Raw genomic sequence first — 26,187 nt, 5'->3', positions numbered from 1 at the left:
TTGTTCAATAATACCATATTTTAATACTGTTTCCATTTCAGACATGTTTTTTGCATCTTTTTAGAAAGTGAAGCAGACATACATACGTGGTGCGTACACGAATTTAGATGTTCAACTTAGAATACAAACACGCCCATTGAGATTTAGGTAATGTGTCAGTCTCTTACATATGTTATATATATGTTTTAAATTTCACCTTGTTTGTTGACTTTTGCTTTTGCATATTCTAAATTCTTATATGTTTCTGTGTTGAGGTACTCGCAAGAAGGGAACGCTTAAACACACACCACATTTGCTCGGACCTACTATTGCCTGCTTGCCTGCTTAGTTTATAGTAAGGTGTTTCCCTTTCTTGACTTTCAAAACTTACAAAAATCATATTCTTTGGTTTTCTTCCATCTCCTTGAGTCACATGTAACGAATATGAGCCCCTAGATTGATTTTAGCCCTTACAAATATGAGCCCTTAGATTGATTTTAATTAATGTCAATCATGAAGGTTTTATTCAAATAGCATAAAAACTCGTGGGTAAAAGCATATCTTAAATGTCAATCATGAAGGTTTATTCAAATAGCGTAAAAACTCGTGGGTGAAAGCATATCTTTGCTTTTTAAATGCAAAAAAGCAAAAGGCATACAATTCTGATATTCTCAGCTTACTCTTTTTATTTCAATTTAAAACATTGTTACTTTAAATCGAGTTATTATAAATTTCATAATTCATTCCGTCTTTCCCCTTAGGCGGCCTACCGCACCCTAGTTGTGAGGAACAAGGATGCTTGCTTTTGGCTACTGGCATTTGGTGCAGGCATAGAATCTTGACCCTAGACGGAGGGCTGCATGTCTAGCTTGATGATTGTAATCTAGCCCTATAGATGGCGGATGAAAGTGCCAGCCGTGTCTACATCTAGCTCCGTTTCTTCTAGGCAGAGGACTGCCATTATTTACAGCCGAGTGCCAAGATGGCCTACAGAGGCGATCAATGCGTTGCTTCCACTCTTGGCCCTGCTCTTCTATGACGGGCGTACAGAGCTCTATCGGTATGTTGGCATCCGTGGGGTCTGCCTCTTCAGTTGGGTTCTGGGTGGTGTGGAGCTACATATCCTAGAGGAGGGCTCAAGTGGTTGTTTCTACATGGTGCTTGCGGAGGCTCTCTAACATGTGGACATGCTCCTCTTTGGTGGATGTGCTTGAGGTTTTAAACCTCCTATGACAGCTTGGAGACCCTGGTTGCAAACTCTTGGCCTACTTGCCATCTTCTGTTCCTGCTGCCTCAGCCTAATATTCGCATGTACTAACTCTTGGTGTAGACACTCCATTTGATCAATGGCTAGGTCAGTGAGGTACTCGATGTAGCGCGACGAGCCACCTTAACATTATTGGGCAGGAGACGTGGGAACTGGACTGGAGCACTTTGATGGAAAGCTTTGATTGCGCCTCCTGGTCTGTGTCCGGCCTTGAGAGCTTGTTGGTAGAGGTGGTGGATGCGAGGCCAATGGGTAAGGGGAAGGAGATGATTGGCTCGAAGTCATCATCGATAGAGGCCTTGGAGATGGGGGCCTCATCAAGGCTGTCGTCCTCCTGCTCGATGACTGGTGGTCTTTTTGGTACACCCGATCTTCTTCTCTAGTGTGCGCTTCGAGCAACAGTCGCAAGCTTGGAGGCCTCTGTTGGGTTGACCTCTAGTGCATCGCTTATTGGTGGTATTGAGAACGGAAACAAGACTGAGTAAATTTGGTCGACGTGTCTCTAAGCATTCGCCTACTCTATGAGGCATTTTACCTCAGTGAGGAAGTGCTCAAGGAATAGCCATGCCAATGCCATGGGCTTTCCTTCCTCCACTTGTGTGAACACCCTGTTCCAGCAACCAAGATGCTAGCAGTTTTTGCTTCCAACCAAATCAATTAAAAAAAAAACCTAAAGCAAGGGATGAGGGTAGGGTTGACCAGGTTGCTGAGGAGGTGCTCCTAGGCAGATTTCTTGCCAAACAGATACTACATGTCATTGCGCTTGGCACTGGGGTAGTGAGTTTCATCATCTTGAGGAAGATGAAGCGCTGTGGAGACCAACTTTATAGTGAGCATGTATTCCCCATAGGCGACACGAACTATCCTTCCTTGTTGAAGTTGTGCCATAATGCTATTCGCCTCGGGGTGAATGGAGATTGTGCTCCAACGCTGGCTTGCTACATCTCTTAGTCATGTTGCCATTAGCCATTCCTCTACATGGGGTACTACAGTGTCGAAATTTGACAACTTAGTGTAGACCACCATGGTGGGAGCTGGAGGCATTTGAGGTAGAGTGCAAGGAAGAGCAAGAACAGTAGAGTTGTGATGAGGAAAGCTGCAAGTGACGAATGGAATGAGCGACATCGAGCAGGAATAGGCATGAAACAGGCTCCGCCTTGGTATCCCAGAGGCAGACGAGGAAGCTTCTATTGTGCATAGTGGACTTACAGCCTTCTTGTAGATTGGAGCGGGCGTGTTGTTGATCTTATAGGTCACAAGGATCACTGGGTCCTAGGCTCCTGAACCGATTGAGACCACCGAGGTGTGACCGTCATTTGTCAATGTTGCGGTGCGTTCTCGCCAACCAATTTGGCAATTGGTTGCCCAGCACCAGGTGCTTCCAAGGATTACCTGTTCGTCCATGGCAACTGCAAGCATCACATAACGTCTACTTGCCACCCTATGGTTATTTATTGATATTGGCAATTCTATAGAACCTACTATGGTTGGCAAGATTTGACCATTTACTGCTTGTACCATGACAAGGGTAGGTTCAAGAGCTACCTTAGATGTCAAGAGTTGGGTGCGCATCTCATAAGATATTAGGTTGTGACCTACCCCTAGGTCCACAAAGGCTTTAGTGGACAATCAAAAGTCCACCTGCACTCTATCAGGTGCAATGGCTAGATCATCTGTGGGGTTTAGCTGTTCCACGAATGCCTTGCAAATTGTTATGAGCCCTAAGTGTTTTGCCTTGGCTTGCCTCGATCTAGCTTCTTCTATTGCTTGCCATTTCATACGAGCCACTTCTTTTTTCAGTTCATTTTCCCGATGGATGGCTTGCATCGTTTGAAACGTTAGGGGGCCATAATAATGTTTGAGTTTACTACCATTGATGTGGCCATCCATCCCAACTTTGTCAAGGGTCACGATACGACATGACCCTTATGGCATGCTTTCCACAACTCGATACGGACCCAACCATGGTATTTCAACTTATGTTTTGTATTCTTTACGTATATAATAATGCAAGGTCACCTTCTTTAAGGTCCTTGTTTTAGAGATTGTGATCAAACCACTTTTTACAGTGGAATTTCTCGACCTTAATGCCATATGCGGCTGTTAGTCTAGTCTCATTGAGCTTTTCAAGCTCTATTAGCCTTTCAAGAATAGCCTCATCTGATAGTCTGCCTCTAACGGCAACTCTGACGCTTGGGTCTATAAATTTCACAGGCATAATTGCTTCAACCCCAAACACGAGGTTAAAGGGTGTGCAATTAGTAGGGACTTTGTACGCTGTTTGATATGCCTAAAGTGTCGCAGTGAGTTTGTGTTCCTAGTCATTATGACTGGCCTCCACCGTGCACGTCATTGTTCGACACAAAGTCTTATTAGAGCTTTTGGCTTGACCGTTTGCTCTAGGGTAGTAGGGTGTCTTTCTAGTGGAAGATTAGCAAGTCACTCATTAGAATGTGAATCGTGTCATTGACAACATGAGTCCCTCGATCACTCACAATTTCAAGTAGGAGGCCGAAGCGTGATATAACATTCTTGTACATGAACTTAGTGACCGTTCTTGCATTGGCCTTCTTGGTGGACTTGGCCTCTGTCCATGTCCCATTTTTGAATGGTTGTTTGGTTAAAATTCCCATTAGAGGCATATAATCTTGTTTGAGAGGTATGGAGGTTTGCTGGCAAGGGTCACAGTGCTTAACAAACTCGGCAGCATCTGCGAAGAGAGTGGGCCACCATAAACCTGCTTGCAGCACCTTGCGGGTTGTGAGCTCTCCTGCGAAATGCCCTCCTTGAGATGCCCAAATGGGCTTCATCCAACACCTCTACAAACTCATTTTTACGGACGTAGTGGCGCATTATACCATCCTTACCCATCCGATAGAGTTGACTGGCTATCAATTGGTATGGTGCTGTGTCGCCCTCTCTTGTGGGAACCCGTTGGCCAGAAAAGTGTCCAATCTCCTGAGCCCGTGTCCAATCTCCTGAGCCCATTCCGGTATTAAGTCTACAAGGAATAACAGGGCATCTAGAAGATCATCATCCACTCTAGTTACAGGCTCTCCATTTGGAATTTGGGACATATGGTCAACCATAAAATGGGTGCGTCCCTTTCGTACAGCTATGGTGAAAGCGAACTCTAGAATAATAAGCATCCACCGCGTGATGCATCCAATCATGCAGGGTTTATTCACAAAATATAGAAAGGCCTAGTGGTCAACAAAGAACACAAACTTGTTTACCAACCAGTAGTGTCAAAACTACTTTACAGCATATACCATTGCAATGCCTTCTCTTTCCATTGTTGTGTAATTCATCTTTGCATCATTAAGTTGGCGACTTGCAAAATATATTAGGTAGTCCAGATTATATTTGCCTGGTTGCGCCAATACACACCACCATTGCGAACTTGGAGGCTATATGAACATGGAATATTAAATCCCAGTTTGGTGTTCGCAAGATCGAGGCGAAAGCCAGAACGAGTTTAAGGGTTTTGTAGGAGGTTTGGCAATCCTGCATGCATAGGAGACAGTAGCTCCAGACTGAGCTTGATTTTGTTGTAGTCCATGGAGACTCCATTCTTGGACACAAAATGTCCTAGTATGACCCCATGTTTGACCCATAATTGTCATTTGAGAGGGTTAAGGGAGACTTGTAGAGGCATCACTTTTCAAAAACAAGTCCAAGATACTTAAGGTGGTCATACCATGTGGAATGTACACACAAGTCATCTAAAAATACCTCTAGGAAATCCCTCAAGTACTCTTTAAAAGTTGTGATCGTTAATTGTTGGAATGTCATGGGAGCACTGGTGGGCCAAAGAGCATCACCTTGAAAGCGTATACTCTCCATTCTGTGGCAAATGCACTTTTATGTTGATCCTTTGGAGCTATGGATACTTGATTATACACAAAGAATCTATGTAGGAAGCTATAAACCTCCTTTCTAGTGACTCTTTCCAACACAGCTCCGTAAAAGGCAACGGATAGTGGTCTTTCCGGGTCGTTTACCTTTTTTAGATGGATACATGCTCGTATTTTACATCTCTTTTTCAATGATGATGGGGGATACCCAATCCGTGTGTTCGATCTCATAGATGAATCCTGCATTGATTAGCTTTTTATCTCTTCTCTCATAATTTTCGCATCTTTTGGATTCATAGGGTGTCTTTGCCTCATCGATCTAATGTCATCCATCATAGGGATGGTATGTTGCACATCCACAAGTGGCATGCCCTTCATATGAGTGTACTTCTAGGAAAAGCGCTTCTCGTATTCATGCAGGAGGGCAATTATGACTCTTCTTACTTGGTAGTGAGGTCATTGGTTATGTAGACCAATTTAGGGTCTTCGCCTTTTGATGCAAGGCCCACTTCCTTGACCTTAGCCGAACCATCGTAAACATGTTGGCTTCCTCCTCTGTAGTCCTTCTTGCTTGCTTGAGAGGTATTTTACGATCTTGGATCATGTAAGCTTTAAAATGCTTGGGGACCTGGTGTAGGTCGGCCTTCTCTTCTTCGTTGTCCTCCAAGGCTTTCAGAGAAGGCTGCTTCTCCTTGAGAGAAGTCTTGTGTCTTTGGATCGTGGGGCCTTATCTCCCTACGGAGCTTTAGTTTCCAAGGGAGCCTTAGCCGCAATTAGAGGGGTTTCCTCTACCTTAAGGGATCCTAGAGGGGCCTTAACTCTATCTACTATGGCTCCCCAATTAGAAGAGAATTTGTGGTGCGCTATAACAACACCGACATATCTCAACCAATGGAGATAGGTCTTGACCTTTGTACCCCTTTTCCATCCTCGGGTGCCCTCAAACCATTAAACATATTTAAGGGGACTATAGCCCCAAGAACCTGGAAATCGTAGGCCGCCATTCGTGCCCCTCTCTTCTCGACCACGTCTATGGTCACGACAACATGCATCCAATTCTGTGAGAACTTAAGTTCTAGCAACAGAGCATGCAAGTGTTTATCCTGGTCCTCTCCTACATCCTTCTCATTGTAGCCCTGACACACATTTATGGAGGTGGCCTGCTGTGTAGTATCAGGATTGGCCACAAATAAATTACCGGTCATAGGGTGGGATTTCCTAGTCTAAAGGTCGACCCTCATAGTTTGATCATCCTTGTGCAGATAAATTCTATTGGAGGACCAATCATGGCATAGACATGCTGTGCGCATAAAGGGTCTTCCTAGAATGACATCATATCCATCCGCCGTCCATGGAAATCTATCACAACAAACCAAACGCGATTGGTGAAGACCCCTACCGGTTGGGCTGTCGCTCCATTTGCTAGCTTGACAACCAGCATGGTACTTTTAATTTTAGGCTGTCCCCACTTGACCCAACACAATTTGGTGACAATGCTAACACTTGCCCCTCCATCCAAGATTGCCATAGCATCCTTATTTTGGTAGGTGATCAAAAGTACAACATTAGTGGCTTCGCTTTCAAAGTACTTGCCTAGTTTATTGATTGGTATCTTTAGCAGATTTGGCTCTTCCACAAGAGCTTCAAGTACCTTGGTGGCCACTTCCTTAGGAGTGACCATCTGTCCATTCACCCAGTCGGAGAGATCGCTCCAAAGGATGGGGTTCCCTCTTGATAGGGTTGCTATAGATATTTTTACTTTCATGGACAAGGATGTGGCTAGCCTTGCCACATCTCGAGGTTGGGTAATAGGCTCTTGGCCTTCTGATTATAGTAAAAGACATTAGGCACAAAGCATGCAGCAAAACAATACAAATCCTAGCGAATCCCAGAAACATCGATGGACTACATAAACAACTATGACTAAAAACCAGGGATGATCATGGAGATATGTTCGAAGAACTTAAATGTGCATGACAGGATAGTCAACGGTGCAAATGGAGTCTTCAAGGATGCCAAAGTAGAGCACAAGCCTTTTGTGCGTTAAATAGAGTTCAACAACAAAAACACAAGAGCGCAAACACGAGGAGAAAACAAATTCCTATACAAAGAAGGCACTCCAACGAATTGGACTCCCATACTCCAAGTCGTGCGCGACTTTTAATTGTGAAGAACCACTAGAATAAAGTATCTCGGAAGCAATTTCCAATACAACTAGCTACTCCCAAGGTCTCACGATGGACATGCTTGCATTCGATCCTTCTAACATCAAAGCACATGGGTTGACCTACACTGCCCTCTCCCGCGTACGTGACACAAGAACTCTATTCATCTTGGCAAAACTAGAACATAGACATATCAAAGTAGATCCTATGGTGCAACAAGAGATTTCACGCGATTGAGGTCACAAGGTCCAATGACATCGCGATTGAGGTCACAAATTGCCACTTGAATACAGTATCTTGGGAGCAATTTTCGATACAACCACGACTGGGGTCCCAAGGTCTCACAATGCATATGCTTGTATTCGATCCTTCTAATATCAAAGCACATGGGTTGACCTACACTGCCCTCTCCCATGTACGTGACCCAAGAACTCTATTCATCTTGGCAAAACTAGAACATAGAACAAACCTCAACACAAGGTCACTAGTTTCCCACGCAGATGACATCTTATCCTCTCAAAGCATCCTCACTGCAAACATCCTTTGCCTCCAAGAAACACACACAGGACCATCTCAAGGAGACTTGGTTTAGACCAAGAGGGTTGAGTACGGTCATCCAAAGTATTTGTGTTGACTGAGAGCTGGAACTACGGTTTTACAGACTAAGTCTTTGGTTGGTTGGGCTGGCTGATTTGGCTGATCCAGTCGGCTATTTCTGGGGGCTCTTGGCCCTTAGAAAAGGAGATCCATTTGATCTCATGACTCATCCATTGGAAGAGCCTTTCAGTGAGCAGTTTGCAGCAGCACCTCAGCCAGGATTTTCCCTTCACCCAGGAGGACTTGAAGCAGAGATCAGGCTGAGTGCAGCAAACATCTTAGGCTGACTATTAGGGCAGCAAGGAGGACAGATCAAAGGGGGATGTTGGGCCTCACCATTGGCTGCATTTAAGAGCAGCAAGGAGGTCAAGCACTGCCTTCTGTCCACGAGGTCAGCTCAAAGGTATGTTTGTGGAGCACGACGACGAGGCCCCTAAGCTCATAGGGAGCATGCAGGCCAGTGTCTCAGGACTGCCACGGAGGTAGGAGAACAACTGTTGTTTATGTATAGGGCTTCAAATCTAGATAGCACTCTGCTACTACAGGGTGACACACTGGACATTGCTTTTGTGCTGTGTCAATTGTGGACAGAAATACAAGTTTTATTGGTTTTACATCTCTCCTGTGCATTGTCCATTTACTTGATAAAAAATACGCTAAGTACACACAAGGAAAGAAGTTTTGGATCCACACATATTAGTCCACCACTGTGTGAGTTGCTAGGCTCTATTAGTCTCCCGATGTGTATGCCCTATTGTCATTATTCTTAACACCCCTTAGATGCTAGCCCTGTCAAAGGATCTAGTCTTTCCACTGCTCGATTTTCTTGGGGTCACTGGTGAAGATCTAGGATTGCATCTCAAAAAACTCAAATATATATGTGCAATCACTGCGACTGAAGAAGATATCTATAGGATGGTTTACCCTTACTTGAACATTTAAAGACCAGGTTCAGACGTGGTATTATCGACTTGGGCCTAGCTCCCCATCCCTGATTGGCAAAATTTCAAAGATCAATTCCTGGCCGAATTCAGACTATTTGCCCAACAGAATGTGCTTTGCAAGGTCCCATGAAGATGGTTTAGGATTATTACAAAAAGTTACAGAATTGGTGCGTCAGAGCACTGACAAAAGGACCTTAGAGTTGCAAAAGTAACATTCAATGGTTGAAATAATAAATCCAGATGTTCATACATAGGGAGACCCAGTCTCTTTGGTGGCTGCTGTAAACATGCAATAAAAGAACCAAAACACTATGATTTAATGATGGGAGGAGGGGAGTCTTCAAGTCATAGGGGAGTACAGCCCCTGGATCAAACACCACCACTATTGACAATTGTGACTCACTGTAGCTGTTTACAGTAAAAAAATTGCCCTCTGATTCCCTCTGACAAATGATCTTGCTAATATGATTGAAAAGACTTTCTAAATTTAACTCATTTGTTCTCAAGAATGAACTTTGGCACAAACTTTTTACCTCAAACTTGTAAGAGGAATACATAGCACTGTGGGCAAACTACAATGGCTCAGGTACGATGTGCAGAAGCAACTCGAGTTGGCAACGTTACTTCCAGCTTACGATTAAGCTTATCAAACCTTGCGAAACCCTTTGCTGAATCTACCACGTATCTCCATTTTACCTGGAAAGAAGTGTTTTTCAAGAAGTTTGACCATTCCTCACCACCCTTAATAACAAAACAGTTGCATAAGATAAAAGCTGATAGCAGGAGAAACACACCGAGTAAGGCATCTATCGATTGTATGATGCAACGATAGCTACAGCATAATTGAAGTTATCTTATATTCCATATTGACTATTTTGCATTTTCCTGAGCAATTTATGTGAATGCAGTATGCAGTGTCGGCTCTACGAGAAAGACACATGAGGCTGCTTGTTCTCTTCAAAATATATGAAGTGAGCTGCACTTACCTGAAGCTTATATAGACCAGGAACCTTTAAAAGTGCTTGAGTGTCAGAAACATCCAGCTCTACTTCACTTGCATTCATCTAGGGAAAACCCAGTAAGTGTAAGATTTAAAAGCACACAATAGAGCTCATTGATTTGCAGAAATCTACTCTTTCATACTAATTAATCCTTTTGATGCAATTAATACATTTTGGACTTGGCACTTACAAGACAGTAATAAGGACTACAGAATGAATGCTCTGCAGCATCAAACCTATTATCTCAAAACACTCTACATAGTGAAGTTATTAGGAAAACCAATTATTCGATATGCAAAATTGATTACACTTAACTTTAAGTGTTAGCATGCAGGTGGGATGATAGTGTGAACCTTACACATGCGACCCTATTTAAGCATATACATGGTGAGTGCGCTTACTTCTAACCAGATTAGCATGAGAACATGTTAAAGTAGGGGTCCTTAGGCTGGTCTAGATCAGTCAAGAAATGCCTCAATAGTAATACAAAAGGAAGCTGGTAAACACACTGACTGTCCAGGGTGTCAGATCTTAATACTTTCTTACATATCGTATGAGCTCATAAGCTTGGTCTTAAAAAATCAGGAGATTTCCTTCTGACGACATGCTTGTGATCATGACCTAACCCATTACCAGGGGGATGGCTCCCTACTGTGGGAAAACGTCTGAGTGAAGGGGATGGATGTGCAGAGGATGCATGTCAAGAGAAATACGAATTTCTCTACTTGAACGGGGTACTGATCTGAGGGTATGCATCTCAAGTCTTCATGTGGTGCAGTATTGGGGAACAGGAGACAAAATGCCTCTAGAGATGGGTTACAGGAACATAATTTGTAAGCTTCCTAGTGGCACAAAATTACAAAACTAGACCTTGTTGAACTCTGAGGATGAACTCAAGGTCTCTAGATGTATAATAAAGTGGAGAATCTCTAATAAGCTGGTAGCAAGGAAAGAACCAGCAATTGGACAAGTCAAGGCAGTTAAGGACAGGCTCAGAAAAGGGCCACATAGTTGAGGAGTCACTTATCAATGAATTGGGAGCTAAAGAGAGGCCTTGATACGGCCCACTGGGCACATAGAATCCACATCAAATGCACCTATGATGGAGAGAAACGAGGACCTGCAGAATTAGGAAAGATGAGCCAAGGAAAGGCCGGTCACCATGATGGCTGAGTATGTTCACAAGGCCCTTAATCAGGCTTTTCATGTGGGGCATGCATCCAAAGAATGGCACAGTACCTTGACTGAACTCCCACAAGGAGCAATAAACTGGCTGCGATATTGTGGTGGAGTTAATCCCTCAGCCACCCAATGGTTTCTAGATGGTGAATCATGTGTGTAGAAGGAGAAAGCTGCCAACCAATAAGGAAGAGGATTGGATCCAACCAATAAGAGACTCTCTAGCTGTGGAGAGGGAATGCAATCAGAGAAGGGCTCTAGAGAAATGATGCTGAATCATGTGTGTAGAAGGAGAAAAGCTGCCAACCAATAAGAGACTCTCTAGCTGTGGAGAGGGAATGCAATCAGAGAAGGGCTCTAGAGAAATGATGGGAGGAGAAAATAAGTTTGGAAAGGCAAGAGGGAAGAAACAAGGCGGGAAGGCTTCAAGCAGTAGAAAGAGTGAGGTATTGGACTTACAGGGGAGAAGGAGACGAGGCTTGAAGGGAAGGAAAGGAAGGGGAGCAGAGAGTTGAAAAAAGGCTAAAAGAGAAGGAAGGAGAAAGAATGAATGCATGTTGTCACCAAGGTGAAGGTAGTCAGGGATCAGCTTGCTACAATTCACAACAGGGTGGAAAGGCAAGCAATGGAAACGTTGCTATTGCACATGATTTAGGACCTTTGATTCCACTGTGCCAACAACAAAGAGGTCAACCTTTGAAGAGATGGGATATGTTCGTGCAGTAAGAGGCTCAAGCAAAGATGTACATACTGATGTTTAAAGGCCCTGATTGCTTAGGGCAAGGGAAAGGGCAAAGAAAGGTGAGCTCAACAAGGCAAGCCCAAGGAAATTCTCTGAAGAGAGAATTCTCTTCAATTTGTGGAAGCAATAAGAGGAAACAATGCATGAGATTGCAAGAAAAAGAAGCCAGATCAGAAAAAGGACGACCAGCCCAAGCAGGAAGAGTTGAAGTCAGATGAAGCACAACGGTGATAAATGAAGATGTCTTCCTACTGCAAGCTCATTGTGTTTGATATGAGAAAACAGGGGTAAATTATGCAAACAATAGTGTGACCATATTCATTTCCAACATAGAGCAATGCCCCGAGAAGCTTGTATATTCAAATCCTTTTGTTAGGTTGAGGACAGTCCAAGTGGCTTACTCAATGGGGATGAAGGGGATCTAGGTGGAGCAGCCATTAGGATCTCTCTACATAGGATCTTTGAATGGAGTTTGCATATTGTGCCAATTGGTGGAGGGGTTGAAATTGACCCTTGATGTTTGGTACGTGGGATCCAGGCTGTTCCCTAGTTTATGAGGGGGATAGCTAGATGGTCATCTATCTATACAAGGATGGCCTAGTCAAATCACAAGTAGGTGACTCATAAGATGGACACATGGTCAGTATCTATGCATCTTAGAGATTCCAGTGGGCTCGAACTCAGCATGGCAGTATCACATTCTATGGATACTGTGATTCTAGTCAAATCACAAAGTAGGTGACTCGTTAGATGGACACATGGTCAGTATCTATGTATCTTAGGGATTCTAGCGGGCTCGAGACTCAGCATGGCAGTATCCCATTCTATGGATACTGTGATTCTAACTGGGCTGTATAATGTGATGCCCACTGGTCAGATGGTTCTAACTGGGCTATATAATGGGATGCCAACTGGTCAGATGGTTCTGGACGTTCATGCGCCATTTAATTGCTCAGCAAGCAATGTCAGATGATCACTGCATCTTCATCAAAGTTTAGAGTAACCTTATCAGCCTGTGATCCTGTTTTGCTCAGACAGTTCATGGACAACATGAAGCCTTTTCTGGAGAATCGATCATTCCATTATTAATCAGAGCATGTGGGGGGTTCTATGCCAAATCATCAAGATCTGTACCTGAAGGAGCAGAATGTGCAGGTGTTTGACATGACCATTGAGTATGCCTTTGATATCCAGCTCTTCCAAGGGAACAGCTGAAGTATCTCATATGACGAATGGGTACTGGCTCACATTGGGTCATTGAAAAGGGGTATCAAAAGTATACGGTCGATGCTCCACATGTGAGCCCCCATATGAGGAGGACAATGGAGCTTGATACCTTGCATTTAGGTTTAATTGAGGGTCTAATGAGTGTGCCACATGCACACTTCTTGCAGACATGGGTGTGTGGACTGCTACATGTTGTCTTTGCATGGAGCCATGGATGGCTGCCAAACAGTCCACCATATAAATCATGGGTTGGCTGCCACGAGAGCAGCAGCGAGGCTGCCATGTGGGCAGCAGATCTCGTTGCCACATGGGCATAAGCACAGCAGCCAAGCCATGTGAGCTGGAAGGCCTTGCTGTAGGAGGCTCCAAAGGACTATTATGCCCTGGACAAGGCCTGACCAGGGGCTAGGAATGGCCATCTGGGGGCCTGGTATATGATCAGCTATGAGATCAGGCTGGGGCTAACAGGTGTCAGACAATATATGGCTGGTCTGTGGGCATCTGGAGGTGGGGTCAGCCAGATCTGGGATAGCCCAGATCTGCTCCAGATAACCGATGAGAGGGCCAGGTCGTCAAGCTTGGTAGGGGGCTGACTAGCCCTCTATACAAAGAGGCCCTCATCCATCTCTGCTACAGAATCCTCTAGCAAAGGCATGAGGCAAGGAGGAGAGCAGTCCAATCAAGTTCCAAGGGTGTCTCTATCATTACATATGTGCACATATTGTAAGGAGTGAGATCTGAGAGCTAGTCCGATCTCTTATCTTGACCACCCCTCTGGCTCTCAACTATCACATTATCGTTTTCACCTTTCCGCCACTTGTACCTTTGATAAATATACCTTCAGAAGACTATAATATATCCAATCTTACAAAGTGAATTTTTTATAGAACAAGCAAAAGAACAAAGGAAGTTTTTTAAAAAAATAAGTAAATGAGAAAAATAAAAAAAGAAGAAAAATAACTTAGTAAGCAAAGCTACACTATGTTCTCATCACGATTCACTAATCAAGCATAAGCTGCCATTTGGGTTTCAAAAGATAATCTCTTGGGTAAACCCAGTACTTACTAAGTTTTGAAATCGCAACCAAGCAACAAAAACTTTGAAAGCAAAAAGGAACAAACAAGCAGGAAATTAGAAGAAGAAATGCGAAGAGAAGTAGAAAGACAGCAGCTCAAGATTGAGTAGAAGGCTGATGGAGGAGCTGCTCGGTGAGCTCCCCCCCTCTGCCTGCGGCGGCCTGTTTGCTCTCCCGCTGCCCGCCTTGCCTCCTTGCCTTGCCCTCACCCTTGCCCTCGCTCCGCCTCTCCCCTCCTCCCTCTCCTCTCCGCCCTGCCTCCCCCGCTCCACCTCCGCCCTCAGCCCTGCCTTCTCCCCTGCCTCCCCTTGCTGCCATCTCCCCCACTCCACCTCCACCCCCCGCCTTGCTTTCTCCCCCGCTCCACCTCCGCCCCCCCGCCCGCTGCCTTCCCCGCTCCGCCCCCCCCTTGCTGCTCCCCCGCCTCCCCTTGCTGCCATCTCCCCCACTCCACCTCCATCCCCCGCCTTGCTTTCTCCCCCGCTCCACCTCCGCCCCCCCGCCCGCTGCCTTCCCCGCTCCGCCCCCCCCTTGCTGCTCCCCCGCCTCTCCTCCCCACCCTCCTTCTGCCTCCTCGCCTCCCCTCCTTGCCGCCTCGCACCTCTTCCCGCCCTTTCGCCCTCCCGCCAACGTGCTCCCCCCCCCGCCATTCCACCCCCTTCTTCTCCTCTTCTCCCGCCTCCTTCCATTTCTTCATTCCTTCCTCCTCCTCCCCTTGCTCCCTCCTTCCTCCCCTGCCCTCTCCTTCTCTCTCCTCCGCCTCTCCGTTTTGCTCCTTTTTCATTTGCCTCCCTGCAACGGGAGCATTCATGTTTGTTACGGTGAAAGAAAATCTTGGTAGTGACCTTTGGTTTGGCAAGAGGGGCTCCATGGCAGCACCCTCGACTCCCACAGCCGTTAAGGTTCTTCTTTCCCCAGCTGACAAGCAACAGGTACAGCAGGCAATCCAGTCCCTCCAGGACAAGGCGCTTGTGGGCAGAATTGTGGGCCTCACGCCTACACGGAGATAGGTGCGAGAGTGGATCCAGGCGAGCTTGACATTAGAGGGTGACCACATCCAGGAGGTCACCATCTATGGACGAGGTGTTTTCCTCATCCAATTGAGCTCCCTTGACACCGCATCGACACTTGTGGAGTAGAGCCCCATTCTCCTCGGCCCGCACCTTGTCTAGCTCTTTCCTTGGTATCATGGGTTCACAGTCGAGGACATGGATACGACACACCATGTTCCACGGTTTCCGATTACACTCCGCTTCCCAGGGCTCCCCAAGGAGTATCGAGCCATCCTCCCTCCCATTGGCCGGGCATTTGGCACAGTACTCGAGTCCCCGTCAGAGACGACCACCTCCGTCCTAGCAGATGATGGAGTCCCCATGATCAGACTGGTGGTGGAGAGCCCGGAGTCCCTCCCAGAGCTGATCCTTCTTGAGACCCTGGAAGGGGGCACACTTCGCCAAAGGGTGGGGATCTCCGGGCTACTAGGCCAGTGTCTTCGTTGCAAAGAGATGGGTCACCTCGCCAAAGATTGCCCCCGTGGCCACCCTCGTGCGCCTCCCCCCCCCCCCCTCCATAGAGTAGGCAGAGTCAGCAGGCCCGAGTTCAGCGCCATGCCCATGGCGTGGAGATGAACTTTCAGCTGAGCTTCATGCGCGAGGAGCCGGTGTGTGGTTTGGCGACAGGAGTTATCAGATTGCTGATGGAGGCAAAGGTGGAGTAGGCACACTTATGGCCCCTCCAGACGTGCATTGAGTTGTTCGGGGTGGAAGCCTCCTTCATGATGAAGTGGGCACGGAAGATCGGTATCAAGCTGGTATCAACCCTAGTACGACGCCGCACAGACACTAACTACTCGCCCTCCAAACCCCCGGCAAAATCACACAAGGTAGTCTTTCTAGGATAGGCACCCACTCACAGGAGAGCCTTGTTCCTGACTCCCCTGTCCTCATGAGTTGGACCATAGTGAGCTGGAACGTACACGGGCTCCACGACCGTGTTCATAGTCTCACATACTTTGGCTTCAGAGGTCTATGATTAGGGCGAGCTCATTCTAGGACGCGCAGTTTGGATGGGAGAGTCCAGGATTGGAATCCTTAACATGCATGCCCTAGCGTGTAGACAACATCGCCCGACCTTTTGGAGGAGGCTGTCAGAGTGTCTTCTGGATGTTGATTCCTGGATTGTTGGAGGGGACTTCAACAACTTGGAGTTTGGGGAAGACAAGCAGGGCGGCGCCTCGTTCTTAGAGATGCCAGCAGCAGAGCGTAGCACTTGGGAGCAATTCATTTTCATGATTAGTGGCAGAGACCCGTGGAGAGAGCCAGAGTTCAGTAGGACTCCTGGCAGCCTTCTCTTCTCCTTTGGACAGAGGAGACACGATGGATTGCTCGAGAGATTAGACCGCTGATTGGGCATTACACAGAGGCGGTTCTACCGGGATTCTGGCAGGTACCACGATGTCCGACCACTCTCCAGTGGTACTTCACTTGGATCAGCCCCGCCGAGGTCTCCCCCAGAAGGGGGTCCGCATTCCAGAGGACCTCTTACAGGACGAGGAGATTCAGCAGGTTATGAGAGATTTGGGAGCACTCAGAGATGGCACCGAGTGAGGGTTGGGCTGCGTGGGTGGCCGATGCGATTCAGAGGAGCAATGTGGAGTTGCAGGCTCACGCCCTTTGGCAGAGGAGGACCCTTCAGGAGCGAGAGCGGGCTTTGAGGAGAGACCTCGCCTCCATCGAGAGGCTTAGGGAGCAGGTTTCAGTTTCTCAGTGGCTTAGTGACAGATTGGAGAGCGCTCGTCTCGAGCTTCAAGACACAGAGCTGCGGCGGGCTGAGTTCTCCTACCATTTCTCCCGAGCCCGATGGGTACAGTAGGGGGACAGGATGACGACGAAGTTCTTTCAGACCACTCGGCCCCGATCGATCGGCACACAGCTACAGCGTCTTCGAGACTTGCAAGGCATCATGCACACTGACCCGCATGAGATTCTTGACATGACCACCGAATTTTATAGCTAGCTCTTTCAGACAGAGAGGATGACCCCAGCTGGTCTTGTGGCCCGAGAGCTAGTTTGGAATCATGTTTCGACAGTAGTCTCGCGGGACTTATGCAGCAGACTTGAGGAGCCTTTCACAGATGAGGAGCTCTGGGAAGCCCTCAAGGCTCTCCTGACCCAAAAGTGCTCGGGGGAGAATGGCTTGACTCCGGCCTTCTTCCGAAACTTCTGGGAGATTATCTCTATCCCTTTCCGTTTAGCTTGCCAGGAGATTTTCGACATAGGCCTTCTCCCTCAATCCTCGTGCAAGGGGTGGATCTGTTTGATCCCGAAAGGGGGAGATAGGTCATATATTCGACAGTGGAGGCCGATCACTCTGCTTGATACTGCATACAAGATCCTTGCCAAGGTCTTGAGTTTGCGGTTACGGCCTCATCTTACCGACATCATCCATGACACACAGACTGGGTTTGTCTAGGAGCGCAGCATCCTGGACAACATCTTCACGTTCTGGGAGGCAGTGGATTGGTCCAGGGAGGAGTCACAGCCACTGGCCATCCTTCTCTTGGACTTTGAGAAGGCCTACGATAGGGTGGAGTGGTCTTTCCTGGACCGCACTATGAGGAGATTGGGTTTCTCAGACAGATGGGTCAGAGGAGTTTCAACGCTATATGCAGGGAGCTCTAGTCAGATGATTATCGGAGGACACACAGGCGAGGCCTTTCCTCTCTCTCGCTCGGTTCGCCAGGGCGGCCCACTAGCTCCCTTCCTCTTCCTATTTGTAGCAGAGGCTCTGGGCTACTATTTGAGATCACATGTGGCAGGTCTCACAAGGTTGAGGCTCCCAATCAAGCAAGAGGAGCAGCTCCTTGACTCGAAGTTTGCAGATGACACGGCCTTGTATGTTGAGGGCACAACAACGAGTCTAGAGAGAGTCAGAGGCACCTTGGCTATCTATTGTGAGGCCTTGGGGGCACGGATCAACAGGAAGAAATCCATAGGCTTCTTCACAGGCTTTGAGGAGACACATGAGATCCGTGAGTGAGGGAGTGACTTTGGTTTCAAATGGATACCGCCGGGTCAGACAACGAGATACCTCGGATGCCAGGTGGGTATTGACATTACAGCAGAGCAGCAGATTGCCCCGGTCCTTGAGAGTGTTCGACGCAAGCTTCTCTATTGGAGCTCGGCCAAACTCTCCCTCATAGGTCGCGCCTTAGTGGCAAACCAGGGCCTTCTTGCCACTCCCTGGTATATTGCCTCCTATTGGTGCTTTCACAGGGGATGCATTGGGCAGCTCCGACGGTTGGTACGGAACTTCCTTTGGGCAGGTTCAGACGACACGAGGAACACTAGGGCCCGAGTAGGTTGGCAGACGGTGATCATGCCGCAGGCACTGGGAGGCTTGGGTATCATTGATCCGGAGATGCAGAGCAGGGCCCTTCTGGGCAAGCTGGTGGTTCGTGGCCTCACCCCAAGTGTCGAGCCTTGGAAGCTCCTCTTACAGAGAGGGCTTCTAAGGAACACCCCACGTTACTGGGGGACAGTGGCAGCCTTCACATAGATGGATCTTCTCAGAGGCCCCCCTTACGGGGAAGGGCTCCCCCCTGATGAGGAGTCTTCATAGGGTTTGGTAGAGACTAGCAGGGGGTCTCATCTGTGCTCCGCCCAGATGCAGAGAGGAGTTCGAGCATCAGCCCCTTATGTGGCACCCAAAGGTCAGAGATCAGGAGGGACGTATGCTTGGGCAGCAGACATACATTGGTTGGGCACAGTGGGACAGTGGTCCAGCAGGGTCTTTTGGTCGCTGGAGCATACTACCTTTGGAGGTAGAGGCGAGGCTTGACGCCCTAGCACATCTAGAGGGGCAGGGCAGCGGATGGGCGAGATCGACTTGGCCATTCCTGAGTCCTGGTGGGAAGGACTTCACATTTGGAGAGACAGTAGATGGCTGGGGCAATTTTCCCGTACTGGTGTTTCCTTGAGGACTTTGATGCAACGCGGTAGCACGCACCCCAGCTTCTTCCGTGTAGGACTTGGTGGCCTACTGCAGCCCCTCACTGGGAGTGACCTTGAGATGGATGGGAGTCTTGATGCTTGGGGAAGGAGTGGCACATCGATCCTCCCAGTATCTCAGAGCGGAACGCCTCTACATGGCGCCTCTGGCTATGGGAGGGTAGACCCCTAAGGGAGGTTCAGTGGGTCCCGGGGGAGTGGTTCTAGCCCTCCAGGGGCGGCATAGGTGAGATGCCTTTCTTTTCCTACACCACACGGATTGGCAAGAGACTTCAGATGGACTCGTCGAGATGGACTCCCTCGAGGGAGAGACACTGGGAGACCCAGAGAGTGCCTCGGGATGTTTGCTCCAGGTTTTGGATGCGGTTGTGGTCCAGCTTGCGGCCGAGGAAGATTTCTTACTTCTTCTGGCTGGCAGCCCACGGAGGCTTGCCCATCGGCCCGTGGTTGGAGCAGATGCGAGTGGAGGGGCAGTGCCATTGCTGCTTAGATGGTGTCCTGGAGATTATCCCACACTGCCTATGGAGCTGTCGTAGCACAGCGAGGATCTGGATGAGAGCCCTTAGGATCATGACACGCATGCAGAGTCTTCATAGGGACTACACCTGGGGGATGGTGGCTTGGTTGACAGAGGGAGGACACACGTTCCAGATTGATGAGATCTCCCCAGCCTACCAGATACAGGGTCAGAGCATTCAAAGGATTGCACTCCACGAGGCAGCCCCCCCTAACGCCCTAGCTCCTCCTTCCCCTAGGGAAGACAGTGTTTGGGAGGTGGTAGCCAGCATCATGGCTTGGAACATTTGGGTGTCTCGCTACAGTCTCGTGATGGGAGAGCACCCGGTTCCACCCTTGGCTACCTTGGTTGCCATCTGGCAGGATATCATTTACACTCTACGGTCCACTTGGGAGTGTGGGACTTCAGGCTCCAGGGCGACTATTGAGAGGCGCTGTATAGTCCCCCCACTTGGCTGTTAGCCCCAGTTCCCGAGATCCCCTACGCAGTGAGCTGGTTTTTCTTTCAGCCTTTTCCAGTTTTTTTCATACTCAGCACCTTCGGGGCTGTTGTCTTGTATGAAATCTTTCAAGCATTAATAGAAGGTTCCTTTCTTTGAAAAAAAAAAAAAGAAATACAAAGAGAGAGAGAGAGAGAGAGAGAGAGAGAGATTAGGTTAAATTTCCATAAGAACTCCAAAAATAGGCACCTTCAATAAATATCTCTAACAGAATCCAACTAAAATTTTGAAAAGGCAACTAGCTTTAGTACTTTGCCTCAATATAAGGTAAACAAATAGAGGGTTCCTGTTAGATACCCACAAAATGGCTTCATCGAAAATTACACATTAACAAATACAGCTTTACTTCTAGTCAGTTCTTACACTTTGCAGATTTTAGACACAGAACCCTTCCCATCTCAAATTTCTTGAAGTCATCAAGTCCCAGAAACAGAGGCTTGAAACTTAAGGTGCTTGAGTTCACAAAAAGGCAATGTAAAACCACCAAGCAGACCTCAGAAAACCAAAGGCTGCTGATGAGGAATCTAGATCAGCAACACAAGCCTGTAAAGACCAACAAGAAAATCCCAGGTAATGTGAAATGGAACTACATTCTCCAATCACAGGAGAGGAGTCCTTGCTTGGAGATGACCTTTAAAAGACAACCACTAAGGCAGCTTGAAGATGTTCCACCTCCAGATGCAAGTCTTGGTCAAGAGAAGATGATGTGCTTCAGCCTTCATCATTGCAACGCCCTCCTTAGGGAAAGAATAACCATTCGAGCCCTACCAAGATTATTCAGCATTTCTCTACAGTTAAATATAACTCAATTGTTATTATTAGTACAAACACCAGGCTCCTGAAGAAATTTTGGGAAATAACTGGTTCCAAAGTCATTCCTGGAAAATAGACGAGTGGATCTCATATACTGCCACAAGACTTCAAGGCAATTTTGCTACTTCATAAAGCACAGATTTAGGTGTATAATTTGATGCAAAGAACAGAGATGTACCACTTCTGGCAGGCAGACTCGTAGAAGGATCTCTTCAGGTGGTTCTGGCTGTTTCTTGCATTCAATATTGCTATCCATCCTGTCAGCAAAAAAGGAATAAAAAACTAGTTCCACGAGCCACATTAATGCACATGAACTATCCACATAATCACAAGCACCTAAGTGTGCATGGCATCCTATGGACCATAAGGTTTTGCGTTTAAGGTCTCTATTTCTCTACATAAGGTCTTCTTTATTGAGGTATATGAGCCCGTACAATACTAAGCACTTTACTACTTGCCATTCATTCTCTCTCTCTCTCTCTCTCTCTCTCTCTCTCTCTCTCTCTCTATTTATCTATCTATCTATCTATCTATACCTTTGTAAGACTAGAATAAGTCCAATCATACAAATTTAGATTTTTTGTTGTATCTATCTATCTATCTATCTATCTCTCTCTCTCTTTGCAATGAGACCCGCAAGCACTCTACCAAATCAAGATGATCAATCAAAGAGACTGTTATGACCCTAAGGTCATAGCATGAGCAGGCATTAATCATGGGGTTAGGTACAAGTGTTGTACCTTTTAAAGGGGTGGGTTACAACACCGGTGTACAGGTGCCCTTAAGATAAAGATACCCTTGGGTAAAGCCTATAATTATGAGCCGAGGGCTCATTTACAGGGACCCCTTGGGATGGATTACTTGGGATAACCGGACCTTGAGCAGGCCTTTGCCTAGTCCGAACGGGGAGGTGAGCTCGCCAGCTCCCCCTATATGGTCTTCCTAATTTATGGTTGTTTTGCAGATCTTGGCGTCAAAGTACATGGATACATCCAAGCTTGGGCCTAGATAACCCTTGCCCCGGGCGTCCGTTACACTTGGTATCAGAGCCACTGTGTCTCAAGAAAAGGAGCGCAAAGCCTTGTTTGCATCAGGACTTGTCTCAGTGAGATTCCAAGCTCATCTGGTGGAGGTTTGTCCTCTTGGATGGAGTGTGGGAAAAGGGCTACTTTAGTGGCCCTTCAGCTAGAGTTAGTGGGAAAGGTATCCCTTTCCCCCCTTCATAACAGCATTATAGTCCCTCCGATTTCCCACTCTCTAGATAAAGGGCCACTAAAGTAGCCCTTCCCCCCCTAGATAAAGGGCCACTAAAGTATCCCTTTCCCCCCCTTCATTACAGCCAATGCGTGAACGTTTAGGTGGCAGGCATCCAGTCTTTTAAGCCTGCCACGAGTGTTTTTAGGAGCTTATAAATGGGCTGAATGCATGGGCAGGGCTGTATGGTACTTTTGGACCGAAAATAATCCTGCTCATCTATTTGCTGTCCCTTGCTTGTCTACACCCTGTTGTGCGTTCATCCTCGGCCTTCCTTGCTTACGAGCTAGCACTATCATATGCTTTTTCTCAGCCCTGTTTCTCTCATCTACATGGCTTCATCTTCAGATCCCCCTCCAGTTCCTATGGAGGGTGTCCAGCATAACGAGTCACCCCCTCCTCAACCGCCTCTACCCGAGCCATCTGTCACTCAATTCATGGCCCAAACCAATTATATGAGCTAGAAGGTTGCTTATTTGCACCAACAGTAGCGTCATCTACGGCAGATTACATCATTACAATGCCCTTTGTGCTGCAATGACATACACCATTTCTCATGACTTCTTTGCTGGGGAAAAGAAGGAAACAAAGCCTGAGTACATGCGATCCTGGCTTAATCGTTAGGATGCACATTTCACTTTGGTGAACTATCCAGAAGTTCATCCTTTACTGCTGTGGAGGCTTACTTGCGTTATAATGCAAGTACCTCATTCCAAGATAAAAGAGGATATTGGAAGCATCGCTTTCTTGGGCTGAGTTTAAAGTGAAGTTCACGGAGAGACTCTCAAAAGGACCTGATGAGTTTAAAAAACTCTTTAAACTCAAAAGGCTCATCATGATGGGTAAAACTTTAGAAGCATATAATAACGAATTTCTTTTATTGCAGTCCAAGTTTCCCTCTATTTTGGACTAGGTATGGCGATTATTCTATTATAGTGATCTCCCAAGAGACTATCAAAATGAAGTTCGTGGCAATAAAATTTAATCCTTGGAGGATGTACGTCGCTTCGCGAAGACCTATGACGAAAGCATCGCATCATGTGGCAACAAAGGTGCACTTGGTGGTTCGTTAGAGGGTGGTTTTGAAGGCCACCGCCAAGAGAAGAATAACTGAGCAAAGAGGCCTCATTAACACCACTCCTACTGTGAGCTTTCCTCAAAATCAACAAAGACAGGATTCATGCAACTCGGTAATGCTTCAAATGTCAAGGCGAGTCACATTTGCCAAGGATTGTACCTTCCAAGACAAATGTTGAACGGGGTAAAAGCAAAGCAGTCCATTTGGCCAAAGTCCCTATGTCAGGTAAGTCTGCTGACATTTCCAGCAAGAATTGTTTTGCGCCTGGCATGATTTGTGAGTTGTGATTAATGATACTCATGCGTGGCTCCATAATGGGATGTCAACTAAATGTTCTCTTTGATAATGCAAGTAGTCACAATTCTATTGACATGTCTTTCTTGCACAAGTTGAACCTACCTATGTTAGGCAGTAACCACTCTTGTATGGTTAAATTTGCCCAAGGAGACTCTGAAGTTATGAGAAAAAAAGTTTGGGATCGTAGTGTACCTGCGGCTCCTTTGTAAATCCAAGAATAGGAAGAGAAGCTTTCTGTCATGTTCTATAGAGGGATATTTTGCTTGGCAAAGAGTGGCTCTTCTTAAGGAACCTTCATGTGGATTATGTTGGCCACACTATCACTTTTTGCACGCATGGTCAACATATTACTTTGGAGGCTAACCTCAACAGCCTTGTGGCCAAAATTTGTAATCCACAGTATATTAATAAAGACAAGCATCTTTTATCTTTTGATATTAATAATAATCTGAAATTTTTGGATGGCTGTAAGTCTGTTTCCCCCCCCCAAAGAAAGGAACCTTCTATTAATGCTTGAAAGGCTTCATACAAAACAGCAGCCCCGAAGGTGCTGAGTATAGGAAAAACTGGAAAAGGCTGAAAGAAAGAACCAGCCTATTCCAGAGAAACCCAGCTCACCGTCTAGGGGATCTCTGGTACTGGGGCTGACAACCAAGTGAGGGGACTATACAACCAGCGAATCCCTCGCAGGGTGAAGATGTAGAAAACTCCTGCAGGCCAAGCCTTGCAGAAATGAGCATGCCTCTCGATAGTCGCCCTAGAGCCTAGAGTCCCACACTCCCAGGTGGACCGTAGAGTGTAAATGATATCTTGCCAGATGGCAACTAGGGTAGCCGAGGGTGGAACTGGGTGCTCACCCATCACAAGACTGCAACGAGCCACCCAAATGTTCCAAGCCGTGATGCTGGCTACCACCTCCCAAACACTCTCCTCCCTAGGAGAAGGGGCAGCTAGGCTGTCAGGAGGGACTGCCTTTGAAGGGCCGGAAAGGGGGAAGAAGAGCAAGAGGGAGAGAGTGTGAGAGAGAGAGACTCAAACGTGCGGGTGTGAAGTGATGAGCCACACCACAAACTCATTAGTTTTATTAGGATTAGGTTTTAGCCTATGACTGTCTTAAGACAGTCATAGGTGTCCTATCTTTAATAAAGGGGTGGCAATGTGCCTTTACCCCAACAACCTCCCACCTAAAGGCCAATGTGCCTAAAGGGGAGAAAAGAATAAAAAATTACAGCAATATACAGTTACTGTATACAAGACCATAAAAGAAGAATGGTCTTATCCTAATCCCATGATGTGGCGGCAATGTGCAAACCGCTCTGTAGGCAAGCTCTTAGTGAGCAAATCTGCAGGATTATCATCAGTGTGCACTTTCACAAGCTCGAGTCGCTTGTCTTCCAGTACCTCCCTGATGAAATGATATTTCACATCAATGTGCTTGGTCTTTTGATGAAAGACCGGATTCTTTGCCAACATGATAGCACTCTGACTATCACAATGCAAAACTGGCATATCTCCTGTAATGCCCAAATCTCCCACCAGCCGAGTAAGCCATATTGCTTCCTTGCAAGCCTCAGTGGCTGCAACATATTCAGCTTCAGTAGTTGACAGTGCAACGCATTTCTGCAACCGAGATACCCATGATATAGCACCTCCTGCAAAAGTGAAAATATAACCGGTAGTAGACTTCCGGTTATCTGCATTCCCTGCATAGTCTGAATCTGTAAAACCATGCACCAATGCATCCTGCCTACCATAGCATATGCACAAGTCTTTGGTACCCTTGAGATACCTCAAGACACCTTTCACTGCTTCCCAGTGCCTCTTGCCTGGATTTGCCATATACCTGCTGATGACTCCCACCGCAAAAGCAATATCCGGACGAGTGGCAACCATGGCATACATCAAAGAACCAACTGCAGATGCATACGGAACCTTGGCCATTTCAGCCTTATCATCATCTGATCTGGGGCTGTCCTTACTGCTGAGTTTTAAATGTGGAGGCAACAGGGTACTAATAGACTTCCCCCCCTCCATTTTAAACCTCTGCAGTACCTTGCCAATGTACTCCTTCTGTGACAGAAACAAAAGTCCCTTGGACCTGTCACGAATAATACGCATACCAAGAATATGGTTTGCATCACCCAAGTCTTTCATATCAAAAGACTTATGCAGTTGTTTCTTCAAAGCACTAATCTCCTGCTGAGATTTGCTGGCAATCAGCATGTCATCCACATATAGAATGAGTAGCATCAAACTGCCATCCTTTGCCTGTTTGGTGTACAAGCAATGATCGGTCTCACACCTATGATACCCTTGGGACTGCATGAAGGCATCAAACTTCTTGTACCATTCTCTTGGCGCCTGCTTGAGTCCACACAAGCTCCTCTTGAGCTTACACACAAGCTGCTCTTTCCCTTTAACAGCATATCCCTCTGGCTGACTCATATAGATCTCATCATGGAGATCTCCGTGAAGAAAAGCAGTCTTCACATCCATCTGACATAAATCCATGTCGTCATGAGCAACAAGAGCTAACACTGCTCTCAAAGTAGTCATCTTGACTACAGGGGAAAAAATCTCATCAAAGTCAATGCCCTTCTCCTGCTTAAATCCCTTGGCAACCAATCTGGCCTTATACCTCGGTAAAGCATTTGAATCCACTTTGACTTTGTAAACCCACTTGCATG

At 46.8% G+C, this 26,187-nt stretch overlaps 1 protein-coding gene across 1 annotated transcript in view; it reads right to left on the bottom strand.

The window, feature by feature from the left end:
• Positions 1 to 9,052: 9,052 nt before the first annotated feature.
• Positions 9,053 to 26,187, bottom strand: part of LOC147890791 (protein kintoun-like) — a 30,895-nt gene continuing 13,760 nt past the window's right edge. Inside the window, exons 8-10 of the mRNA XM_087389834.1 lie at positions 21,050 to 21,128; positions 9,796 to 9,873; positions 9,053 to 9,505 (exon numbers count right to left, since the gene is read on the bottom strand). Of these exons, the coding sequence (XP_087245960.1) occupies positions 9,392 to 9,505; positions 9,796 to 9,873; positions 21,050 to 21,128 (271 nt within the window). The 3' untranslated portion in view covers positions 9,053 to 9,391. The remainder of the gene's footprint in view (positions 9,506 to 9,795; positions 9,874 to 21,049; positions 21,129 to 26,187) is intronic.

The sequence above is a fragment of the Dipteris shenzhenensis genome, chromosome 18 (genome assembly GCF_047967505.1).
Source record: "Dipteris shenzhenensis isolate YYH24624 ecotype China chromosome 18, Dip_SZ_1.0, whole genome shotgun sequence".
Taxonomy (NCBI): Eukaryota; Viridiplantae; Streptophyta; class Polypodiopsida; order Gleicheniales; family Dipteridaceae; genus Dipteris; species Dipteris shenzhenensis.
This window is presented reverse-complemented; position numbering and strand designations above follow the sequence as displayed.